At 44.6% G+C, this 20,779-nt stretch overlaps 2 protein-coding genes across 2 annotated transcripts in view; one reads left to right on the plus strand and one right to left on the minus strand.

Moving 5' to 3' along the window:
- LOC132448861 (uncharacterized) overlaps nucleotides 1–20,779 on the minus strand; it is a 332,340-nt gene that overhangs the window by 221,285 nt on the left and 90,276 nt on the right. The window lies entirely within an intron of this gene.
- On the plus strand, nucleotides 8,803–9,275 carry LOC132448867 (serine/threonine-protein kinase Chk2-like; the record flags this gene model as incomplete). The annotated part of the gene is given in 2 exon segments (XM_060040413.1): nucleotides 8,803–9,029; nucleotides 9,031–9,275. Coding segments are annotated over 2 exon segments (429 nt in total), but the record flags the coding sequence as incomplete, so codon positions are not given.

Consider the following 20,779-nt stretch of genomic DNA (forward strand, 5'->3'; position numbering starts at 1 on the left):
TTGCGAATGCTTTGGTACATCCATGCACATGATTATGTACAATTCTCTGCTCTTTCCTACATTATCAATTGCTTCTATCATGTTGATCAAAATGTATTGCAATGGTCTCTATGGAATAGTCTCACCCCCACAACATTTAGGTATTAGTTCATCAAGTCTTTACATGCAAAATGGTTGAACAAGTTGTCATATGTCAAGCCTATTTCTATACATTTCTATACACTGGCATTAGACTCTTTTTTTTGTTCTTTTTTCTATATCTGTCCTGAATTGGTCAATTGCTACCAGGTGAATCTTGACTTTCCCTAAAGAAGGGAAATCTGTGAAGTGTTAGATCAACCAACGATCAACCTGTACTGGAATAGCTCAAAGGTGCATCTCCTGAACCATGAACTGGCAAGTATATAGCTGGAGCACAACACAATGTTACATTGTCTGAGAATTTGTGGCCCAACAGAACAGACAGGAACGTCAGGAGTTGTAGGATGACTGCACTGTAATTCCTACAGCAATGCATGTACAGTTTACCCTAAGGAGATTTTCCTATGTTCACATTTCTAGCAATGACATGGTCTGTCAACAAATTACAGCACAGTCAAAGCGTAAATGTGAATCTTGTCCAATCTCTTGCAATCAATCTCCCACATACACTAAGGTGTAACTTACAATTTACAATAATTGTCTTCAAAACTTTAGACATAGTTTACATCAGAACATCCCTCCAGAGTACACTGTTATATTGACAACATGACTAAGCAATTTGACTGTCTTATCCGTAGACAATGACACAAGGACTTGTCATTCTGATGGCACTGACATGTTCATTGAAACAGATATTTACTTTTGAGAGATGAACTAAGGATTTTGAGCAAGAGGCTGGCTTTTGCAGTTAATCCATGGTGTTTTGCTATTTGAACACATTGTTTTGAGAAATGCACTTACTGCTTTGCAAATTTCAATTCTGATCTGAGAAATGTACCAAAGCGACTGAGAAAAACTGTAATGCTACCGTCCAGGCCACTAACTATTCCTTCACTTCTTACCCTTCCAACTCTATGCCCTAACTTAACCCGACGTTTTCCTACATCTGCCCCTCAACCACCGCGACCTAGCCGCGTCCCGCTACCACAAGGCCCACAGCGCTTACCAGTGACCAGGCCACGTCCTCCTCCGGTCGTCCCACCGGTGCGGACCACCTCGGCAGTCATTGACCCTCCTGGCGTCCTGGAGACGAGCCTTGGATCTCCCACGCCGGACCCGGAGCCCCCAGTCACCATTACCGCTTCCTCAGCCCCTAGACCCAACCGTCTCTCCCTCGCAAGTGCCACGACCCGGAAGCGACTCTGTCCGTCGTCCTCCTCGCCGGCACTGACCACTCCACCACCTGGTCAGGCGGTGTTACCTTCCATGACAAGGAACAAGATAATCATCACTAAGAATGGCTCAATTCAGAACTCTGACTCACTCACAGGTTGCGTGGAGATTCACCCTTGCCCTCTCACGCCTCCTCTGACCACTCCTGCTGTTGTTGCCCTTGTCCCAGTGGGGAAAGGTCAGAGTCGCCAAACCCCGACTTCTCCTTCCCTTTTCTCTTCCCCTATGCTCAGTGCTTCCTACCACCAGCCCTGCATACACCCCCCTACGAACCGCAAAGCCACTATGTGGTCCCTGTCTATTAGAAAACACATGATTATCACGGGCGATTCCAACTTGGCCCGCATCCCAAAAAGAAAAATGGACGACATCCAGATAGATAGCTTTCCAGGAGCCACATTAAGACATCTAACAGCCATCTTGCAGAAACACACATCTCCCAGATCGGACACTAAGCTCATCTTATTGTCTATTGGCATAAACAACTGCCTTAGACAACAGACAGCAATCACAATAATTAAGGACACCCAACGTTTAATTAGGACGGCCAGAGAAACATTCCCCCAGGCTCGCATTGCAATTCCCCTCATAACGGTATCTATCAGGCTATCCGCCACCCAACTCCGTTGTGTCAAGTCTTTTAATGATTTTGTGAGGGAGAATATCGAGGACGTTGACTCACGTGCTGGTTATCTCAACACACTGTCGACGCTTAAGGTACGAACACACCAAACGCGTAACCCGCGTAAGATTTACGTGCGTAACGCAGCTAAAATGTTGCTTGACCATTTTGTGTCAAAAATGGTCCTACGTACGCAGCTACGCGCCTGTGGCTGCGCTTGATTTAGGAGTCCGAGGAAGGAAACCCAAACGCCGCCGTGTTTGGGTGCATGATAGAGCTTGGATCGGGTTAGATTAAATAATCTCAGATATAAATAACAATAATCGGGTTAAATAACTTCACATGGTGTGTCTGGTGTGTTTCCAGCATTCGTAGTGTTGATCAGCAGAGATAAAGTCCGCCAAGACGTTGAGGTTGCATAGCAACCAGAGACGCTGTCCATGCAAGTGAATGGAGCGTTCCCTCTTCGTCATAACTATCAAACCAAACATCCTTCACATTCACAGAGCGAACATTATGAAAGTAAAATGCACATTTCTCGCTAAAAATGTTTACATAAACGCATTTAATGGCGTAACTATGTTACTATTTCAGGAGATCCTCGAACGAGGCCTCACCTTCATCACGACACCGTCACTCCCAGACCGTGACCTATTGAGACGAGATCTACATACTTACCACAGACGGTTAAAAATTCTCGATTATTTTAAATATAACACAGATTATTTTTTACTTACCTTTTACTACGCCGTCTATCTGGGAACCAGCCTTGAAGTCCGTCTCGAAGCCTATACGCCAGCTCATCGATCTCCGCTCCTTCCGTGACCTCCGACCTCGACGTCCTGTAGGGGAGGCCAATATTACTGTCCATCAACAACAGGCCCTCAACAAACTAAAATCTCACCATGAGATTATTATTAAACCGGCGGATAAGGGAGGGCAAATTGTAATACAGGACCGTACTAATTACATTCTGGAGGCGACACGTCAACTTAATGACCCGGTCTACTATCGCCCTCTCACGGACCCTATGTACCTTGAGACTCAGACAATGGTTAGGCTTTTAATTGACCAGATGAGGAAAAAGCATCTCATCAGCGCAAAACAGGCACACTACCTATACGGCCCGGATCTCCCTTGGGCGAGATTATTTTACCTTCTCCCCAAAATACATAAACCCCCAGAGAATTGGACTGTTCCAATCGTGGTTCCTCCAGGACGCCCCATAGTTAGCGACTGTGGCTCCGAATCATACCACCTGGCGGAGTTCATAGACTTTTACATTAACCCCCTATCTCACACTCGCCCGAGCTACCTTAAGGACACCTTTGTCAACAAGTTGAAGAACCTCACCGTCCCTGATAACACACTTATCTTTTCAATCGACGTTGACTCCTTGTACATGAACATCGACACTGTCCTGGGCCTCGAGGCTGTGAAGAAAGCATTGTCTTCGTCACCGGATTCATCTCGTCCCGACACATTTATTTTAAAGTTTTTAGAAATTACCCTTACCCGCAACAACTTTTTATTTGATAAATCCTTCTTTCTACAAATATGCGGCTGCGCAATGGGAAGGAAATATTCACCGGCCTACGCGGACATCTATCTGGCAGACTGGGAGGAATCTGCATTCCTTAAATGCCCGTCACGCCCCCTAGTCTATTTCCGTTACTTAGATGATATCTTTGGCCTCTGGGACGAATCAGAAACGGAATTTAACCATTTTATACATATCCTTAACTCACACCACCCCCGTATCAAACTCAAACACACTCTCCATCTCCAGCAGGTCCCCTTCCTAGACACAGTAGTTTTCTTCACAGACACGAAGGATGGACACAAAACATTAGCAACCAAGGTTTATTTTAAAGACACTGACAGGCATTCCTTATTATTTAACACCAGCTACCATCCCCGGCATACTTTCAGCTCCATCATCAAGTCCCAACTAATCCGTTTCCACCGCATCTGCTCTCTACCTCATCACGTAGAGGACGCCACCAGGACCCTTTTCAAGGCCCTTAGACCTCGCGGCTATTCCAAACGTTTTCTTCTGACTATTAAAGGGGAAGTGACCGCCAGACCGGCCCGTTCTCCCTGAAAAAAAGTACACAGAACAAAAGTTAATTCCATTAATTACTACATTTTCGCGACAACTAGGCCCCCTCAAGCAAGCTATAAAGCAACATTTTAATTCTGCCATACCTCAAACCGCCCCACTCGCTTCTTTTAAAATACTAATAGAAGTAATAAGTAATGCCACCGTAATAAAAACCTACAGGACATTTTGTTACCCCACTCTTCTCACCCTCTCTAAACCCTTCAACGTCCTATCACCCCTCTGCCCTCTGGGTTTGAGACGTGAATAGGATATCAGAGATGCCCAGAAAGGCAGGGGAGAATGTAGGGACAGACATCCCACACCTCCTTACCTCTGACTCCCCACCCTTTCCCCCCACCACTCTTCTCACTCTCTCTAAACCTAAACCCTTCAACATTTAAAATTTAAAAAGTTTGTTTTTAATCCTAAACCTAACCTTTAGCTTTATTCCCTAAACCCACCCCTAAAACCATTTTGTATTTATTTAGAATGATATTGTTAGGGATTTTAAGCACATAAACTGCCCCCACATAGCCACTAGGAAGCAGGATCTAACACACAAATTGCATAACCCTCACGTAGCCACTAGGAAGCGGGATCAAACACCATTAAACAGGCGAGGAGGGAGGAACCATTACGTCACGTTGGCCACGCCCACTTTACCCTATAAAAGTCGACAGAGAGATTGGAGGGCAGAACACATAGCCAGACCCGCAGAGAGCCTGCATCTCGAAGTAGCTCTACTATATTTCTCTCACACACGTTAGATACTATTCCCTCCCTTCGACTTCATAGTTATCATACCAAAATGACCAACGAAGGCGAAGGATAAATCTGGGGCAAGTTTTTCTTGCTTTATTTAAAACTAAACAATATTAAATTACCTGATGCTATGCTATGTATGAGGTGCAGGTTATTTTGTAATTGTTTTAACATTTCCTGGGGTTATGCAGTGTATGGAACTATTTTCTTAAGACTTTTTCCCTACCACTTATCTAAATCTAAATCCTAACCTTAACCCTTAGCCTTATTCCCTAACCTTAACCCGAGTGGCTATCCCTACCACTTATCTAAATCCTTTCCTTAACCTTTAGCCTTATTCCCTAACCTTAACCCGAGTGGCTATCCCCACCACTTATCTAAATCCTAACCTTAACCTTTAGCCTAATTCCCTAACCTTAACCCGAGTGGCTATCCCTACCACTTATCTAAATCCTAACCTTAACCTTTAGCCTTATTCCCTAACCTTAACCCGAGTGGCTATCCCTACCACTTATCTAAATCCTAACCTTAACCTTTAGCCTTATTCCCTAACCTTAACCCGAGTGGCTATCCCGGGCCCTAACCTTAATCTTTAGCCTTATGAGGCACCAAATGAGGAGCACTAACGAGAAAATCTTTCCCATCTTAACACCAAACGAACAACGAGAAATCTATCCTATCTTAAAACTAACCGAGGAGCACGAACGAAAAATCTATGCCCAAAGCTTCTTTGAGTCTTATGCTCCCCAACCTAACCCTAACATGAATAATAAATATATAGAACTGAACTGAACTACTGAACGGTTATGCCGCTTTTCCACTGCATGGTACCAGCTCGACTCGGCTCGCATTTTTTGCGTTTCCACCGTGAAGCGAGCTGAGCCAATGCTAAAAGGTGACCTGTACAATCAATATCCTATATTGCAGAATGGGCCCGCACCTTTCGCCCACTCTCACTCAGCACAGGGGCCCCACAGGGTTGTGTACTGAGCCCTTTACTCTACTCCTTGTACACACATGACTGTGCCCCATCTCACACTACCAACACCATAGTGAAATTCGCAGATGACACAACTGTGGTGGGTCTGATCACCAAAGGTGATGAGGCCAATTACAGAGAGGAGGTTCAAAGGCTGACAGAGTGGTGCTCAGAGAACAACCTGAGCCTCAACATCAAAAAAACAAAAGAACTGATCATTGATTACAGGAAGAAGCAGGACACACACACACCACTACACATCAACGGGGAGACGGTGGAGAGGGTGTCCAGCTTCAAATTCTTGGGCATACACATCCCAGAGAACTTATCATGGGCAATAAACACAACAGCAATAGTTAAGAAAGCACAGCAGCGGCTATACTTTCTCCGCACACTCAGGAAAGTCAATCTCTCACAACAGCACCTAAGGTCCTTCTATCGCTGCTCCATCGAGAGTGTGCTCACCTATGGAATCCTGCCCTGGTACGGTAGCAGTTCTGCTGCAGACAGGAAGTCACTGCAGAGGATTATTAAAACCGCCCAAAACATCATCAACCAACAGCTACCTACCATGGACACCATCTTCAACTCCCGATGCTTGCAGAAGACGCACAACATTATGAAAGACTCATACCACCCTGCCAACTATCTGTTTGAACTGCTGCCCTCAGGGAAACGTTACAGGTCCATCAGAACACGCACCACAAGATTCATAAACAGTTTCTATCCCAAAGCAGTCACCATACTTAACTCTGACTTGAAAATAAATCCACTAGTTCCGACAGTATTAATCCATGACGTCCACATGTAATGCAATGCTCAGCACTTTACATATTTGTACCACTATTTTAAGGCATACTATTTTCTTTTACTATTTTTTAGGCATACAATGGCACTAAGTTAACGGTATAGTGTGTGACGACATGAATGTAGTGAGTGAACGAAATGTTGAACGTATTTTCTTTCTTTATTTATTATTTATTATGTTACCTTTTTAAATGAGACCAGTACGTGAGTGCACTGGATTTCGTTGTACTTCTGTCCAATGACAAATAAATATATCCTATCCTATCCTATCCTATACTGAGTAAATCTTTCAAGGTGGAGAGTCTGTACTGTCATGCAGTTTTCTTCGGTTTGAACAAATCATAAGTGTTAATATAACTACTGTAGCTGTATTACTTAGGCTGAATCACTAACAAAGTGTAAATCATTTCAAACATATTTCAGCAGACACTTGTTAACTCTCTGGGAAGGAAGGCCACATCACAACCAATCTCGAGTACGACCTCAGATCAGACGAGACAACCCGCTGAACTTAAGCATATCAGTAAGCGGAGGAAAATAAACTAACCAGGATTCCCCTAGTAGCGGCGAGCGAAGAGGGAAAAGCCCAGCTTTTCCCTCTTGTGTGTATACGTACAGACGGAGGGCAGATAATATAAGGGAAACCACCTCCTGATGGGACCGGTTCATGAATGATCATTTCCTTTTTCTTTTCTTTAAGTTAAGGGACATGTAAACTTCTATAGAAAACTACACCCACACATGATGTCGGGTCAATAGCTCCACAATCACGCTTTTTCTCTAAGAAGAAGAACTTTCCCTCGGCAGTCTTTAATAAGGAAAAACAGTAGTCTATCTACGCCATAGTTTGTTTGGGTCGTGTGGAACATCAACGCTCAGGATGTGGTTTACGTGGTTTCCTATTTCTTGTTAAATTTAATATAGTCGGATGTTTTCTAAATTGCTATGCGTTGAATTGGAGTTTAGCAGTGATACATTCAGTGTTATGCTGTCGGCTTGTTGAATGAGCTCTTGCAGCCTAAAAGCACTTGCAGGCCGGCTGACCGAAGCCAAAGAAAACACAACACCCAACTGGAAAGATTGTATAGCAAACCACAATAAAAGCTATCGATCCAGCTATTGGCTATCTCAGCTATTGGTTATCTCCGCTATTGGCTATCTCTAACCAAACAACCAATGTCGGAACGTCGCATCGGAACCAATGCCGGCGCAGAGAACGGCGCAGCACTTTAAAGGTTATATGTAGTGTAAACAGTCTCTTAAGTTTTTTTGCGGGTTGATTTTTCAATGGCCACAGTTTAGACCTTTCACATTGCTTTGGGAAATATTGACATTTTTGGGTTAGTTTGAAGGCAACTGTTTGCTTGTTGTTGAAGTGAATGTGTTTAAATAAATCTAGTTTACATTACAAACTGAAGCCCCACTCACCAAGTGTGCCTCAGAAGAAAGTAGGATTATTTATTTTTTTCAGCTTTACTGATCGATATCCATGTGATCAATAGCTTTATTCTCCATGTTTGCTAAAGGCAAAGACCACTTTATCAAATCCCAATGGGAGCGTCTGGATCCGCTGCTAAACCACCACAGGAAGACAGATGATACGAGACTAAAACACTACTTTGTCCACCTTTCAACTACAAAATACTCCCAAGAAAACACAGATTGTTTTTTTGGGCCGACCGGGTCCCTGCTGAGCTCCATGGACCACATGGACACTGATGAACTGCTCATCGGGAAGCTCAAATAGCGCGGAAGGAAGCACGGCGAGGGCAACTGGAAGTGCATGCTGCTGGACCACGACTACAACGGCCGCACGGGCGTCATGCTGAAGGACCGCTGGAGGATCCTGAAGAGGGACACCGTGGCCTGACCCGGTCCCCCTACCCCCCCCCCACCCCCAAAGCCATGTATATTGATAATTTTTTTTTTTAAACAGTGTGTGAGCATATGTTGTAAGAATGCCTTTGTAATACAAAAGGGACCCTTCAATGTTCTCATAATCGTTTGCATAATTTTCTAATTTATGTTTCATTTTCATGTTTGCGCGCCTGATGTGCATTTGCATTTTCACGGATATCATATACCATGCGCTCAGTACATAATCAGTGATTAATGCAGAACAAATTCTAAAATAATTCTTAATCACCACTGACTTTTAAATCCAACCTGGACACTCGGTTGGTTCTCCTCCAGCCATGTCTGATCAAAACAGAGGACTTCTACCAGACAGAGGACACGTATTACATTGTCCTGGAGCTGATGGAGGGGGGAGAGCTGTTTAACAGGGTGAAGGCGGGACAAGGCCTGGATGAGGCTGTGGCTAAACTCTACTTCTACCAGATGCTGATGGCAGTGGAGTACCTCCACAGGAATGGCATCATCCAGAGATCTGAAACCCGAGAATAATCTATTGGCTTCTCAGGCAAAGACCTGTCTCATTAAGGTCACAGATTTCAACCAGTCCAAGATTCTGGAGGGGGAGAACAGCTCAACGCGACCACGGGGCATGCACCTTACCAATAGACGAGTCCAACACGATACACCTGAAGCTCATTTTAAACCCTTGCACGTGTTTCAAATGTAATCTGGTCACCCAGAGAACGAAGATCACGGCCGACCATTGCAATACGACCAGCTCAACACGACCAAGCGTTTCCCTGGATATTATGTGGAGAGGACATCGCTTCCTGGACATCGCTTTCACGCCAGACTACCCCTTCAAACCCCCAAAGGTGACGTTTCGCACAAGCCCTACAAAAGCGTTTCTCTGGCTACGATGTTGAGAGGACCCGCGTCTGGATCCGCTGCTAAACCACCACAGGAAGACAGATGATACGAGACTAAAACACTACTTTGTCCACCTTTCAACTACAAAATACTCCCAAGAAAACACAGATTGTTTTTTGTCTCGGACTCAAACTCACGACCACGGGGCATGCACCTTACCAATAGACGAGGTTGTGTAAACAAGCATAAAAAAAAAGGAAAGAAAAACTTGAATACAAACTGAAAAGAAGAACCATTTCTCTTTGAGTCCCGAACCTTCCCCGTACGGCAATAGATTATCATCATGTCCAATGCCAATTTTAGGGAAATCAAAAGATGAATATCCCGACCAATATATTGTTTTTATTTTTTAATTTTTCTCTGACCGGCCGACCATCGCAATACGAGGGTTAGGGTTCGTATTGCGAACCCTGGCTTTCATTTTACACAACGTCAAGATAGAGATGTATTTTTTTATTATTTTTAATGGCACCTTTTGTTTTTATTTGTTCTGTTTTCTTTCTCTTCATTCTGTTTGTGTGTTTTTTAGTATGTCAGACTAATGTGTACATAATGTATAAGTCCTCATAGTGATGCATCTATTGTAAATACCATCTGATCTCTTCGGATAACGTGGCGAGTGCTTATGAAAAATGTGCGTGTGCGTGTCTAGACTCTTTTAGCGTAGAAACTCCAGACTTGTGATCATTTGAATGTCCAGAAGTGATATCAACCCCCTTACTTGGTGTACTTATATTATTGCAGGTTGCTATTATTGGTCCAAAACTCTTAACCACTAATCTGAGATTAACCTGATCAAGCCTGTTTAGGTGATTTCAGATTGGTCGGCTTGGTTTTTGTGTGGAAGGGAAAAGAATAAATAAAAACCTTTTTAGGGGAAGGCTGCTGCCCCTAAAGCCAAGAAGGCTGCTGTCAAGAAGCCTGCCGCCACCGTCAAGAAGGCTACCCCAAAGAAAGCCAAGAAGAAGAACAACAGTGTGTTTTCCTTTGTGGCTCCAGCCTTCATGAGGAGAGAGAAGTCCGGCCAGGTGAGAGTCTGCTCACCTGAAGAGACGGACTCTGAGGAGGAGCACATCGATATCCATGTGATCAATAGCTTTATTCTCATGTTCCATGCTTTGTTAAGGAAGCCTTTTCCTGTTGGATTATGTTTCCCATCTTCTCTCAGAGCTCTGAATATCTATATGACTGCAAAACCTGTTATTACTGATGTACAAGAAGGAAGCGGCCAAGAAGAGCCCCCAAGAAGGCACCCAAGCCCGTGTTGTGTGCCCTATCTTTGCAGCCAATTCCAAAAGATGACTGAAAAAAAAATCTGGATTTAGCAAAACAAAATGAACACTTTGACTGCAGGCAAACACAACGCAGATTCAGCCGGTCACACTTGGATCTATAAATGCCCGTAAAACAAAGAAAGCCTTGTGTCCGTTGTGGCATCCCGCCACGGAAGCCTCGGCCTGGACAGGCCCGGGGTACCGTAAAGGACTGGGTATACCACCCCCACCCACCAGCCGGCGATGGAGAGCAGCCCATTCGGCTCCCCAATCAGGGTGATTGGGGGACACCTGGCCAAAAGCGGAGGAGCCATCTTAAGAGGAGGACCAGCACAGCACAGCACGGGTCGGGAGCAGGAAGGAAGGGCTCGTGGCAGCGAGAGAGCCTAGAGGCCCTAGAGACCGCGACTCCTTCATAGTTTGATTGTTTCACGTTGATTGTTAAATAAAACCTGCCAGGACAGTGCCAGGACGTCGAGATCAAGGCTCTCCAATGCCTGGCTAAAAACCCTACGCCAAGCGAGTTTAACCCAGTAACCCAGAGAACGAAGATCACGGCCGACCATCGAAATATGGACACCAACAAGGGTCTCTATTCTCAGTCTCAGTCTGTAAATAAGATTTCATTTCTGTCCCTGGTTTAGGAGAGGAAACGGAACAAAAATGTTTCAGTCTGCTCACCTAGGTACTTCCTGTCACATAATGTGAAAATACGATTTCTGCTTACCTTTTATAAGTGTGTGTGTGTGTCTGTGTAAGCAGGTATATGTACCTGTTTATGTGTGTGGTTGTTTGTTTGCTAGTAAACATGTTTGAGGGTAACTGCATTCTTGAGCTTCTGTAAAGCTTTAAAAAACAACTAGACGATGACTGTGGTTTAATCTTCAACTCTCGACCGATGCCATAGTGGGACATCATTCGTGTCATTTATTTTAGTTTTGTAGAAATGTATTGTTTTTCTCACTTGGTACCTGTATTCTTGATTTTGTTTTGAAGATATTTTGGTCTGTTTTTATAAGCTGTATCTGGTCCTCGAAGAGGACCAGATACAGCCCTGACCAGATTGAAGAGACAGACTCTGAGGAGGAGCAGCTCTGGACCTCTGGATTGACCGGACCAGTGCATCGCCGAGCTCAACGCGAGCGAAGAGGGAAAAGCCCAGCGGTCTTTGTTCAAAAGCATTTCCTTTTTCTTTTATTTTCTTTAAGTTAAGGGACATGTAAACTTCTATAGAAAACTACACCCACACATGATGTTGGGTCAATAGCTCCACAATCACGCTTTTTCTCTTGCGGTCTTTGTTCATTAATTTCATCGATTGGGTTCCTTTGTTAAACCAAAAGCATGGGAGCACAAATCTCCAAAACCGCTGGAAAGGAAGACGTTGCTGCAGAAAAGCCAGCAGTATTAAACCGTTTAAAGAGGACATGCTGGCTTCAGATTAAAAAAATGTATTTACTTGTTTTATTTGACATTGAATGTATCGAATTCAATGTTTTGTTCAAAAAGAAAAACTGCCTATTTGTTGTCTTCATGTTTCGTTTGTATAACTTGTTGTGTTATTAGGTTAAGTGGGGTTAACGGGTTTGGGTTCTTTATTGTTTGTGTGTTCTGCTCCCCCTCCTGCACTCCTCGCAAGAAACGGGAAAGCAAAGCCAGCATGAACAAGACCTCCAAGTTACTGTCCACCAGTGCCAAAAGGATTCAGAAGGAATTGGCAGACATCACACTGGACCCTCCGCCAAATTGCAGCGCCGGGCCCAAGGGAGACAACATCTATGAGTGGCGCTAAGCGGAGGAAAATAAACTAACCAGGATTCCCTGGTTAGTTAGCGGTGAGCGAAGAGGGAAAAGCCCAGCGGTCTTTGTTCAAAAGCATTTGCGGTCTTTGTCAATTCGCCAAATTGCAGCGCCGGGCCCAAGGGAGACAACTTCTATGAGTGGCGCTCCACCATCCTGAGACCCCCGGGCTCCGTGTACGAGGGAGGAGTCCTGGACATCGCTTTCACGCCAGACTACCCCTTCAAACCCCCAAAGGTGACGTTTCGCACAAGCCCTACAAAAGCGTTTCTCTGGCTACGATGTTGAGAGGACCCGCGTCTGGATCCGCTGCTAAACCACCACAGGAAGACGGATGATACGAGACTAAAACACTACTTTGTCCACCTTTCAAATACAAAATACTCCCAAGAAAACAGATTGTTTTTTGTCTCTGTCTCAAACTCACGACCACGGGGCATGCACCTTACCAATAGACGAGGTTGTGTAAACAAACATAAAAAAAAAGGAAAACAAAACTTTGGGACAATTCAAATAAAAGCAAAAAGAGCAGTAGAACAGAGACACAGAAATGTCTGTCACTGCAACATTACATTTTGTTTTGATATTTTTAAATCACTGAACTGTTGTCTTATTTTCCCTTCTCCCTTCTTTACAAACTGAAAAGAAGAACCATTTCTCTTTGAGTCCCGAACCTTCCCCGTACGGCAATAGATTATCATCATGTCCAATGCCAATTTTAGGGAAATCAAAAGATGAATATCCTGACCAATATATAGAGCACCTGAAGAACAAGTGGAGAAGCAGGGCTTATCTTCTTATCATCTTCCTCGTCACAGAGCCGAGGAAGATGTACTTTGTTGCTTGCTTATCTTCAATCAGTGTATCTGTGCCACTTTAATTGCCATCTAAGGCTATAGAGCAACGGAAAGATCCACCAATAGTGCAAGAATATCGTCATATTCTTAGTAGGAACGATTAGAACACAGGATTTGGTCAGCCTTCGTAGGACCCTGAGGTCCTTAAAGCAGATCGAAGGGCATCTGAAACTAACAACATCTACCAACAAGGGAATCTCCTGCTTATTCCATCAACAGAACAACACCAGCCTAACATAGTGGAGCTTTTCAAAGCTCACAAATCGACATGCAATTCAATGTAATCAGTCACATGTGTTACCGTGATCGAAAAACAACAAAGGAATAGGATTTACAGGAATTCCAAAAGTCTGCATCACAATGGAAACCTGCACAGCATCACACTAAGAGAATGAGCAGACTGCAGTCTGCGGCCAGTTCCCCCGAACACCGCGGGGGGCGCCCGCTCCTCGACCGCTGGGTTTGGAGCACGCCAGCGTTGCTCTTCTTTCCAGAGGAAGAGGAATGTCAGACAGGACTCGTATGTCAACACTGAAGATCCTCCGGAGAGAGGCGTACTCCCAACAACCTGATGGTCCTTTGATGACGCTTTCTATATCTTTTCTCCGCGGACATTGACTTCACCCAAGAGAAGAGCAGCCGCCGAGCCCTAGTGTTCCCCTGACGATGACGGAGTTTGCATGCGTGTGTGTGTTTTCAGGCCTGTCCTTTGTGGCTCCAGCCTTCATGAGGAGAGAGAAGTCCGGCCAGGTGAGAGTCTGCTCACCTGAAGAGACAAGACTCTGAGGAGGAGCAGCTCTGGACCTCTGGATTGACCGGTACAAAGCCAGCCAGGTGAAATCTTAAGATTAGCCGTTTTCTTATTCTCCTTGCAAAGACATTTCTGCAAGGAGTAATGTGCCCTAAATCCAGTGTTAGCTAAAGATAAAAAAGACCACTTTATCAAATCCCAATGGGACCTGACCACTCTATGGAAAAGTGCCCTTATGCATCATGTTTCCCATCTTCTCTCAGAGCTCTGAATATCTATATGACTGCAAAACCTGTTATTACTGATGTACACCATCCTTTACTTGAATTTTTGTGTACTCTTTCTATATATCAATATGTGATCTGGTCACCCAGAGAACAAAGATCACGGCCGACCATCGCAATACGACCGGGGCAGCGCATACCAGTGCATCACCGAGAACAGCTCAATGGGACCCTTGCACGTGTTTCAAATGTAATCTGGTCACCCAGAGAACGAAGATCACGGCCGACCATCGCAATACGACCGCGGGTGCGACCACCAGTGCATCGCCGAGAACAGCTCAACGCGAGCGGCGAGCGAAGAGGGAAAAGCCCAGCGGTCTTTGTTCAAAAGCATTTCCTTTTTCTTTTCTTTTCTTAAGTTGAGGGACATGTAAACTTCTATAGAAAACTACACCCACACATGATGTCGGGTCAATAGCTCCACAATCATGCTTTTTCTCTTGCGGTCTTTGTTCATTAATTTCATCGATTGGGTTCCTTTGTTAAACCAAAAGCATGGGAGCACAAATCTCCAAAACCGCTGGAAAGGAAGACGTTGCTGCAGAAAAGCCAGCAGTATTAAACCGTTTAAAGAGGACATGCTGGCTTCAGATTAAAAAAATGTATTCACTTGTTTTATTTGACATTGAATGTATCGAATTCAATGTTTTGTTCAAAAAGAAAAACTGCCTATTTGTTGTCGTCATGTTTCGTTTGTATAACTTGTTGTGTTATTAGGTTAAGTGGGGTTAACGGGTTTGGGTTCTTTATTGTTTGTGTGTTCTGGTCACCCAGAGAACAAAGATCACGGCCGACCGGGGCAGCGACTACCAGTGCATCGCCGAGAACAGCTCAATGGGCTCCTGCACTCCTTGCAAGAAACGGGAAAGCAAAGCCAGCATGAACAAGACCTCCAAGTTACTGTCCACCAGTGCCAAAAGGATTCAGAAGGAATTGGCAGACATCACACTGGACCCTCCGCCAAATTGCAGCGCCGGGCCCAAGGGAGACAACATCTATGAGTGGCGCTAAGCGGAGGAAAATAAACTAACCAGGATTCCTCGTCACAGAGCCGAGGAAAATGTACTTTGTTGCTTGCTTATCTTCAATCAGTGTATCTGTGCCACTTTAATTGCCATCTAAGGCTATAGAGCAACGGAAAGATCCACCAATAGTGCAAGAATATCATCATATTCTTGCACTATGTGTGTGTGTTTTCAGGCCTGTCCTTTGTGGCTCCAGCCTTCATGAGGAGAGAGAAGTCCGGCCAGGTGAGAGTCTGCTCACCTGTTTTGAGAAATGGATAGCATAGAACTGGGTGAAGTGTGATCCCAGAGCATATTGAATCATATTCATACATGCAAGTGCCTCTGTATAATGGCTTTTTGTTGTTTTTGAAGTGATTTTGTTAAACTGCTGTAATCGTAGATTGGAGGATGCAGCCTGGAGGGAGTGCGGTACTGACTGTCAGTTATTGGTAACGTATGAACCATGACAGGTTGGGACATATTGACACTTTGTTTGATGTATAACACGAGGTGGAACCTCGTTCTTATGGAGGGGGGTGTAACGACCCCTCCCTGCATCGAAGCAGAACACACAGGACATCATCGGCTACGAACAGCTCAACGCGACCAAGCGTTTCCCAGGCTCCTAACCCTAACCAGGATTCCCTGGTTAGTTAGCGGCGAGCGAAGAGGGAAAAGCCCAGCGGTCTTTGTTCAAAAGCATTTGCGGTCTTTGTCAATTCGCCAAATTGCAGCGCCGGGCCCAAGGGAGACAACATCTATGAGTGGCGCTCCACCATCCTGAGACCCCCGGGCTCCGTGTACGAGGGAGGAGTCCTGGACATCGCTTTCACGCCAGACTACCCCTTCAAACCCCCAAAGGTGACGTTTCGCACAAGCCCTACAAAAGCGTTTCTCTGGCTACGATGTTGAGAGGACCCGCGTCTGGATCCACTGCTAAACCACCACAGGAAGACAGATGATACGAGACTAAAACACTACTTTGTCTACCTTTCAACTAGAAAATACTCCCAAGAAAACACAGATTGTTTTTTGTCTCGGACTCAAACTCACGACCACGGGGCATGCACCTTACCAATAGACGAGGTTGTGTAAACAAGCATAAAAAAAAAGGAAAAAAAAACTTTGGGACAATTCAAATAAAAGCAAAAAGAGCAGTAGAACAGAGACACAGAAATGTCTGTGTCTCTGCAACATTACATTTTGTTTTGATATTTTTAAATCACTGAACTGTTGTCTTATTTTCCCTTCTCCCTTCTTTACAAACTGAAAAGAAGAACCATTTCTCTTTGAGTCCCGAACCTTCCCCGTACGGCAATAGATTATCATGTCCAATGCCAATTTTAGGGAAATCAAAAGATGAATATCCTGACCAATATATAGAGCACCTGAAGAACAAGTGGAGAAGCAGGGCTTATCTTCTTATCATCTTATCATCGCATGTTAAATCGCATGTCAAATCGCATGGTAAATCGCATGATGCATGACGCAACGCATGAAATTAACGCTGTACCTATGTGTACAGTCGTGCAAAATCGCATGTTAAATCGCATGACAGAGCTGAGTGTTAACCACACTCCCTCTGAAATTAACGCTGTACCTAGTACAGGCGTGCAAAATCGCATGGCAAATTGCATGATAAACCGCACGTCAAATCAAATACTAACAACTAACCGGACTCCCCCTGAAATTAATACTGTACCTATATGTACGGTGGTGCGGCCCCGCTCTGTCTCGAGGTGTAAAACCCGCAGGCGAGGGCCGCGACCAGTATGTCCAACTCTGGCGATCCCACTGATCGCCTCAGAGCTGAGTGTTAACCAGACTCCCTCTGAAAATAACGCTGTACCTATATGTACGGTGGTGCGGCCTTGCGCTGTCTCGAGGTGTAAAACCCGCAGACGAGGGCCGCAACCAGTATGTCGAAACCGCGGTATCCCCTTGACCGCTTCAGAGCTGAGTGTTAACCGGACTCCCTCTGAAAATATTAAAAAGGAAGCACTCAGAATAGGGTTCATGAACATAAGGTCGCTTTCATCGAAGGCGCTCTTGGTCCATGATCTAATTATTGATAAAAAAATCGACATACTGGGGCTTTGTGAAACCTGGTTAAAACCAGATGAGTTTCTAGCCCTAAACGAAGCTACTCCACCCCATTACGTTAGCACCCAAGTATCTAGAGAAGTTAAGAAAGGTGGTGGAGTAGCCCTGATATCTAATTCTAAGCTTAATTTAAAGCCAAAGAATAGATATATTTTCAGATCCTTTGAGGTGCTAGCGCTCTGCACCTCAGCTCCCCGAGAAGCAAAACGAGTTCCAGACTCTTTTGTTTTAGCTGTAGTATACCGTCCCCCAGGACCGTATTCAGTTTTTATGGATGAGTTTTCTGACTTTGCAGCTGATTTGGCTACATATTCAGACAACATTTTGCTTATTGGGGATTTCAACATTCATGTGAATAACCCGTCTGATGCCCTTGCAAGGGCTTTTCTGTCCATTACAGATACTCTTACTCTCAGATACTCTCGGGCTTCAAACAGCTCGTCCAGCACCCAACCCACATCGGTGGAAACACGCTGGATCTCGTTCTGACCCGCGGTGTAGACATTTCACAGCTAGTGGTCTCTTCCTACACCTCAGCTTTATCAGACCACTTTTTGCTCACTTTCCAGGTGGTGGTATCCTGCCCCTGCGATGATCAGCAAGCTACTTTCAGCTGTCGCCGCATCACACCTGCAACCATTACAGCTATGGCAGATAAGTTATCTGGTTCACTTGCACCTCTCTGTAACTATAGTGGTTCTGTGGAGTGCCTTACTGATGACCTCAACATTGCCTTGTCTGTTGCCATTGATTCAGTTGCTCCGTACGTAACTAAAAAACGAACATTGAAAAAACCAGCTTAATGCAGAAACGCGCATTTTGAAGCGAAACTGCAGGATCCTTGAACGCAAGTGGCGCTCGACTAAACTTGAGGTCTTTCATCTTGCATGGCATAATAGTCTGATCACCTATAAGGGTGCGCTGACTATCGCCAGGAACGCCTACTTTTCTAGTATCATTCAGTGTTTCCCCCACGTTCACACAGCAGCGGCGCGCCGCCGCTGCTGAATTTTCTCCGCCGCTGCAATAAAAATCCTTCTCATTTTTTTTTTTTACGTAGCTCCTTTTAGAAAATGTACAGCGCGTAACGTCAATTGCGCAGCACGCGGCACATCGTCACGTAACCAACATCAAAGAAGGAAAATACACAGCGAGTTTGGCAGTTGTTGGCAGTAGGCTACCCTACACGGTTGCAAAGTTACATTGATTCTAGCAGTAGCGAGTGAAGCGGAAGATCGAAGAAAGAAGGAAAGAGACAGACAGACAGACAGACAGACAGACAGACAGACAGACAGACAGACAGACAGACAGACAGACAGACAGACAGACAGACAGACAGACAGACAGACAGACAGACAGACAGACAGACAGACAGACAGACAGACAGACAGACAGACAGACAGACAGACAGACAGACAGACAGACAGACAGACAGACAGACAGACAGACAGACAGACAGACAGACAGACAGACAGACAGACAGACAGACAGACAGACAGACAGACAGACAGACAGACAGACAGACAGACAGACAGACAGACAGACAGACAGACAGACAGACAGACAGACAGACAGACAGACAGACAGACAGACAGACAGACAGACAGACAGACAGACAGACAGACAGACAGACAGACAGACAGACAGACAGACAGACAGACAGACAGACAGACAGACAGACAGACAGACAGACAGACAGACAGACAGACAGACAGACAGACAGACAGACAGACAGACAGACAGACAGACAGACAGACAGACAGACAGACAGACAGACAGACAGACAGACAGACAGACAGACAGACAGACAGACAGACAGACAGACAGACAGACAGACAGACAGACAGACAGACAGACAGACAGACAGACAGACAGACAGACAGACAGACAGACAGACAGACAGACAGACAGACAGACAGACAGACAGACAGACAGACAGACAGACAGACAGACAGACAGACAGACAGACAGACAGACAGACAGACAGACAGACAGACAGACAGACAGACAGACAGACAGACAGACAGACAGACAGACAGACAGACAGACAGACAGACAGACAGACAGACAGACAGACAGACAGACAGACAGACAGACAGACAGACAGACAGACAGACAGACAGACAGAGTTGCTAAAATGTGTCGCTACATGACCACCAGTGTTGAAAACCCTCTGAGCCCAATCATTTTATTGTATCTATAAACCGCAACCTCTGTGCCGTTTTTCCTCTAGTATTGTGTGTGTGCTTAGGCCTATGTGTGTGTGTGTGCGTGTTGTCGCTCTTTTTGGGATCACTCACAGCCTTTACAGGAGCTCACTCACAGCCTCACTCACAGCCTTTTCGGGAACTTTGAAAAATGAATCCATACTGTTAGATCCGATGTTGTTCTTTATTGCCATATAAAATCTGTTTTCATCGCGTATTTTAGTTAGGGATTTATGCTAATCGCCTGTAAGCATGTGGTCATTAGCATAAATGCAGGGAAAAAACCTAAGGACTTCTTAAAAGATCATGAATAGTTTCTATTATGTATAACTTATATTTATTTTATAATTTTCTCATCACTTTTTGACTCCCAAGACTAAAGAAGTGTTTTAAGCAATAACAAGCTTATCATCGCTCTCTTGTCCTCTTCCCCTGACTCTCACTGTCTCACAAAGGAGCTGAGCTCACCTGAGGTCTATTTGTAGTGCTAAGGCTCACACTGATTGGTATTCAATTAGCTTTATTTTTTATTTTTCATGTGTGTGAGTCTGTGTTCTTTTCAAATTTTAGTTAGGTTTATAATTTAAAAAGATGTGTTTTGCCCATTGTTGCAGGGGATTTAAGCATTAGTGTTTAAGCATTAGGCAAAAATCTGTAAATAAATTGTGCAAATTATATTTGCGTTGTGGCATTTTTTGTTTAAATATTACTATGCAAAAATATAAAAATCTGTAAATGAAGACACAAAAGGCAAAGTTACAACACCAATAATCCCATCTACAGTAATACACAGGACTGTTTGAATAGGATTTAAGTGCATATTCTCCTCTCAAAGTGCACCAGATTCATGCTTTCCAATGTAAAGGGTACAAAAAAAATTCGGCCGGGAGGGCATGCCCCCGGACCCCCCTAGAGGGATCGGGGACCACACCACCGCTGCTGAAAAAAATCCTGCGGGAAACACTGTCATTAATTTGAATAGAAATAATCCGAAGTTTCTTTTTGACACGGTGAGGAGTCTCACTCAGAAACAGAATCAGACCGTAGGCTCCTCGATCGTG

The sequence above is a fragment of the Gadus macrocephalus genome, chromosome 20 (assembly GCF_031168955.1).
Source record: "Gadus macrocephalus chromosome 20, ASM3116895v1".
In the NCBI taxonomy this organism is placed as follows: Eukaryota; Metazoa; Chordata; class Actinopteri; order Gadiformes; family Gadidae; genus Gadus; species Gadus macrocephalus.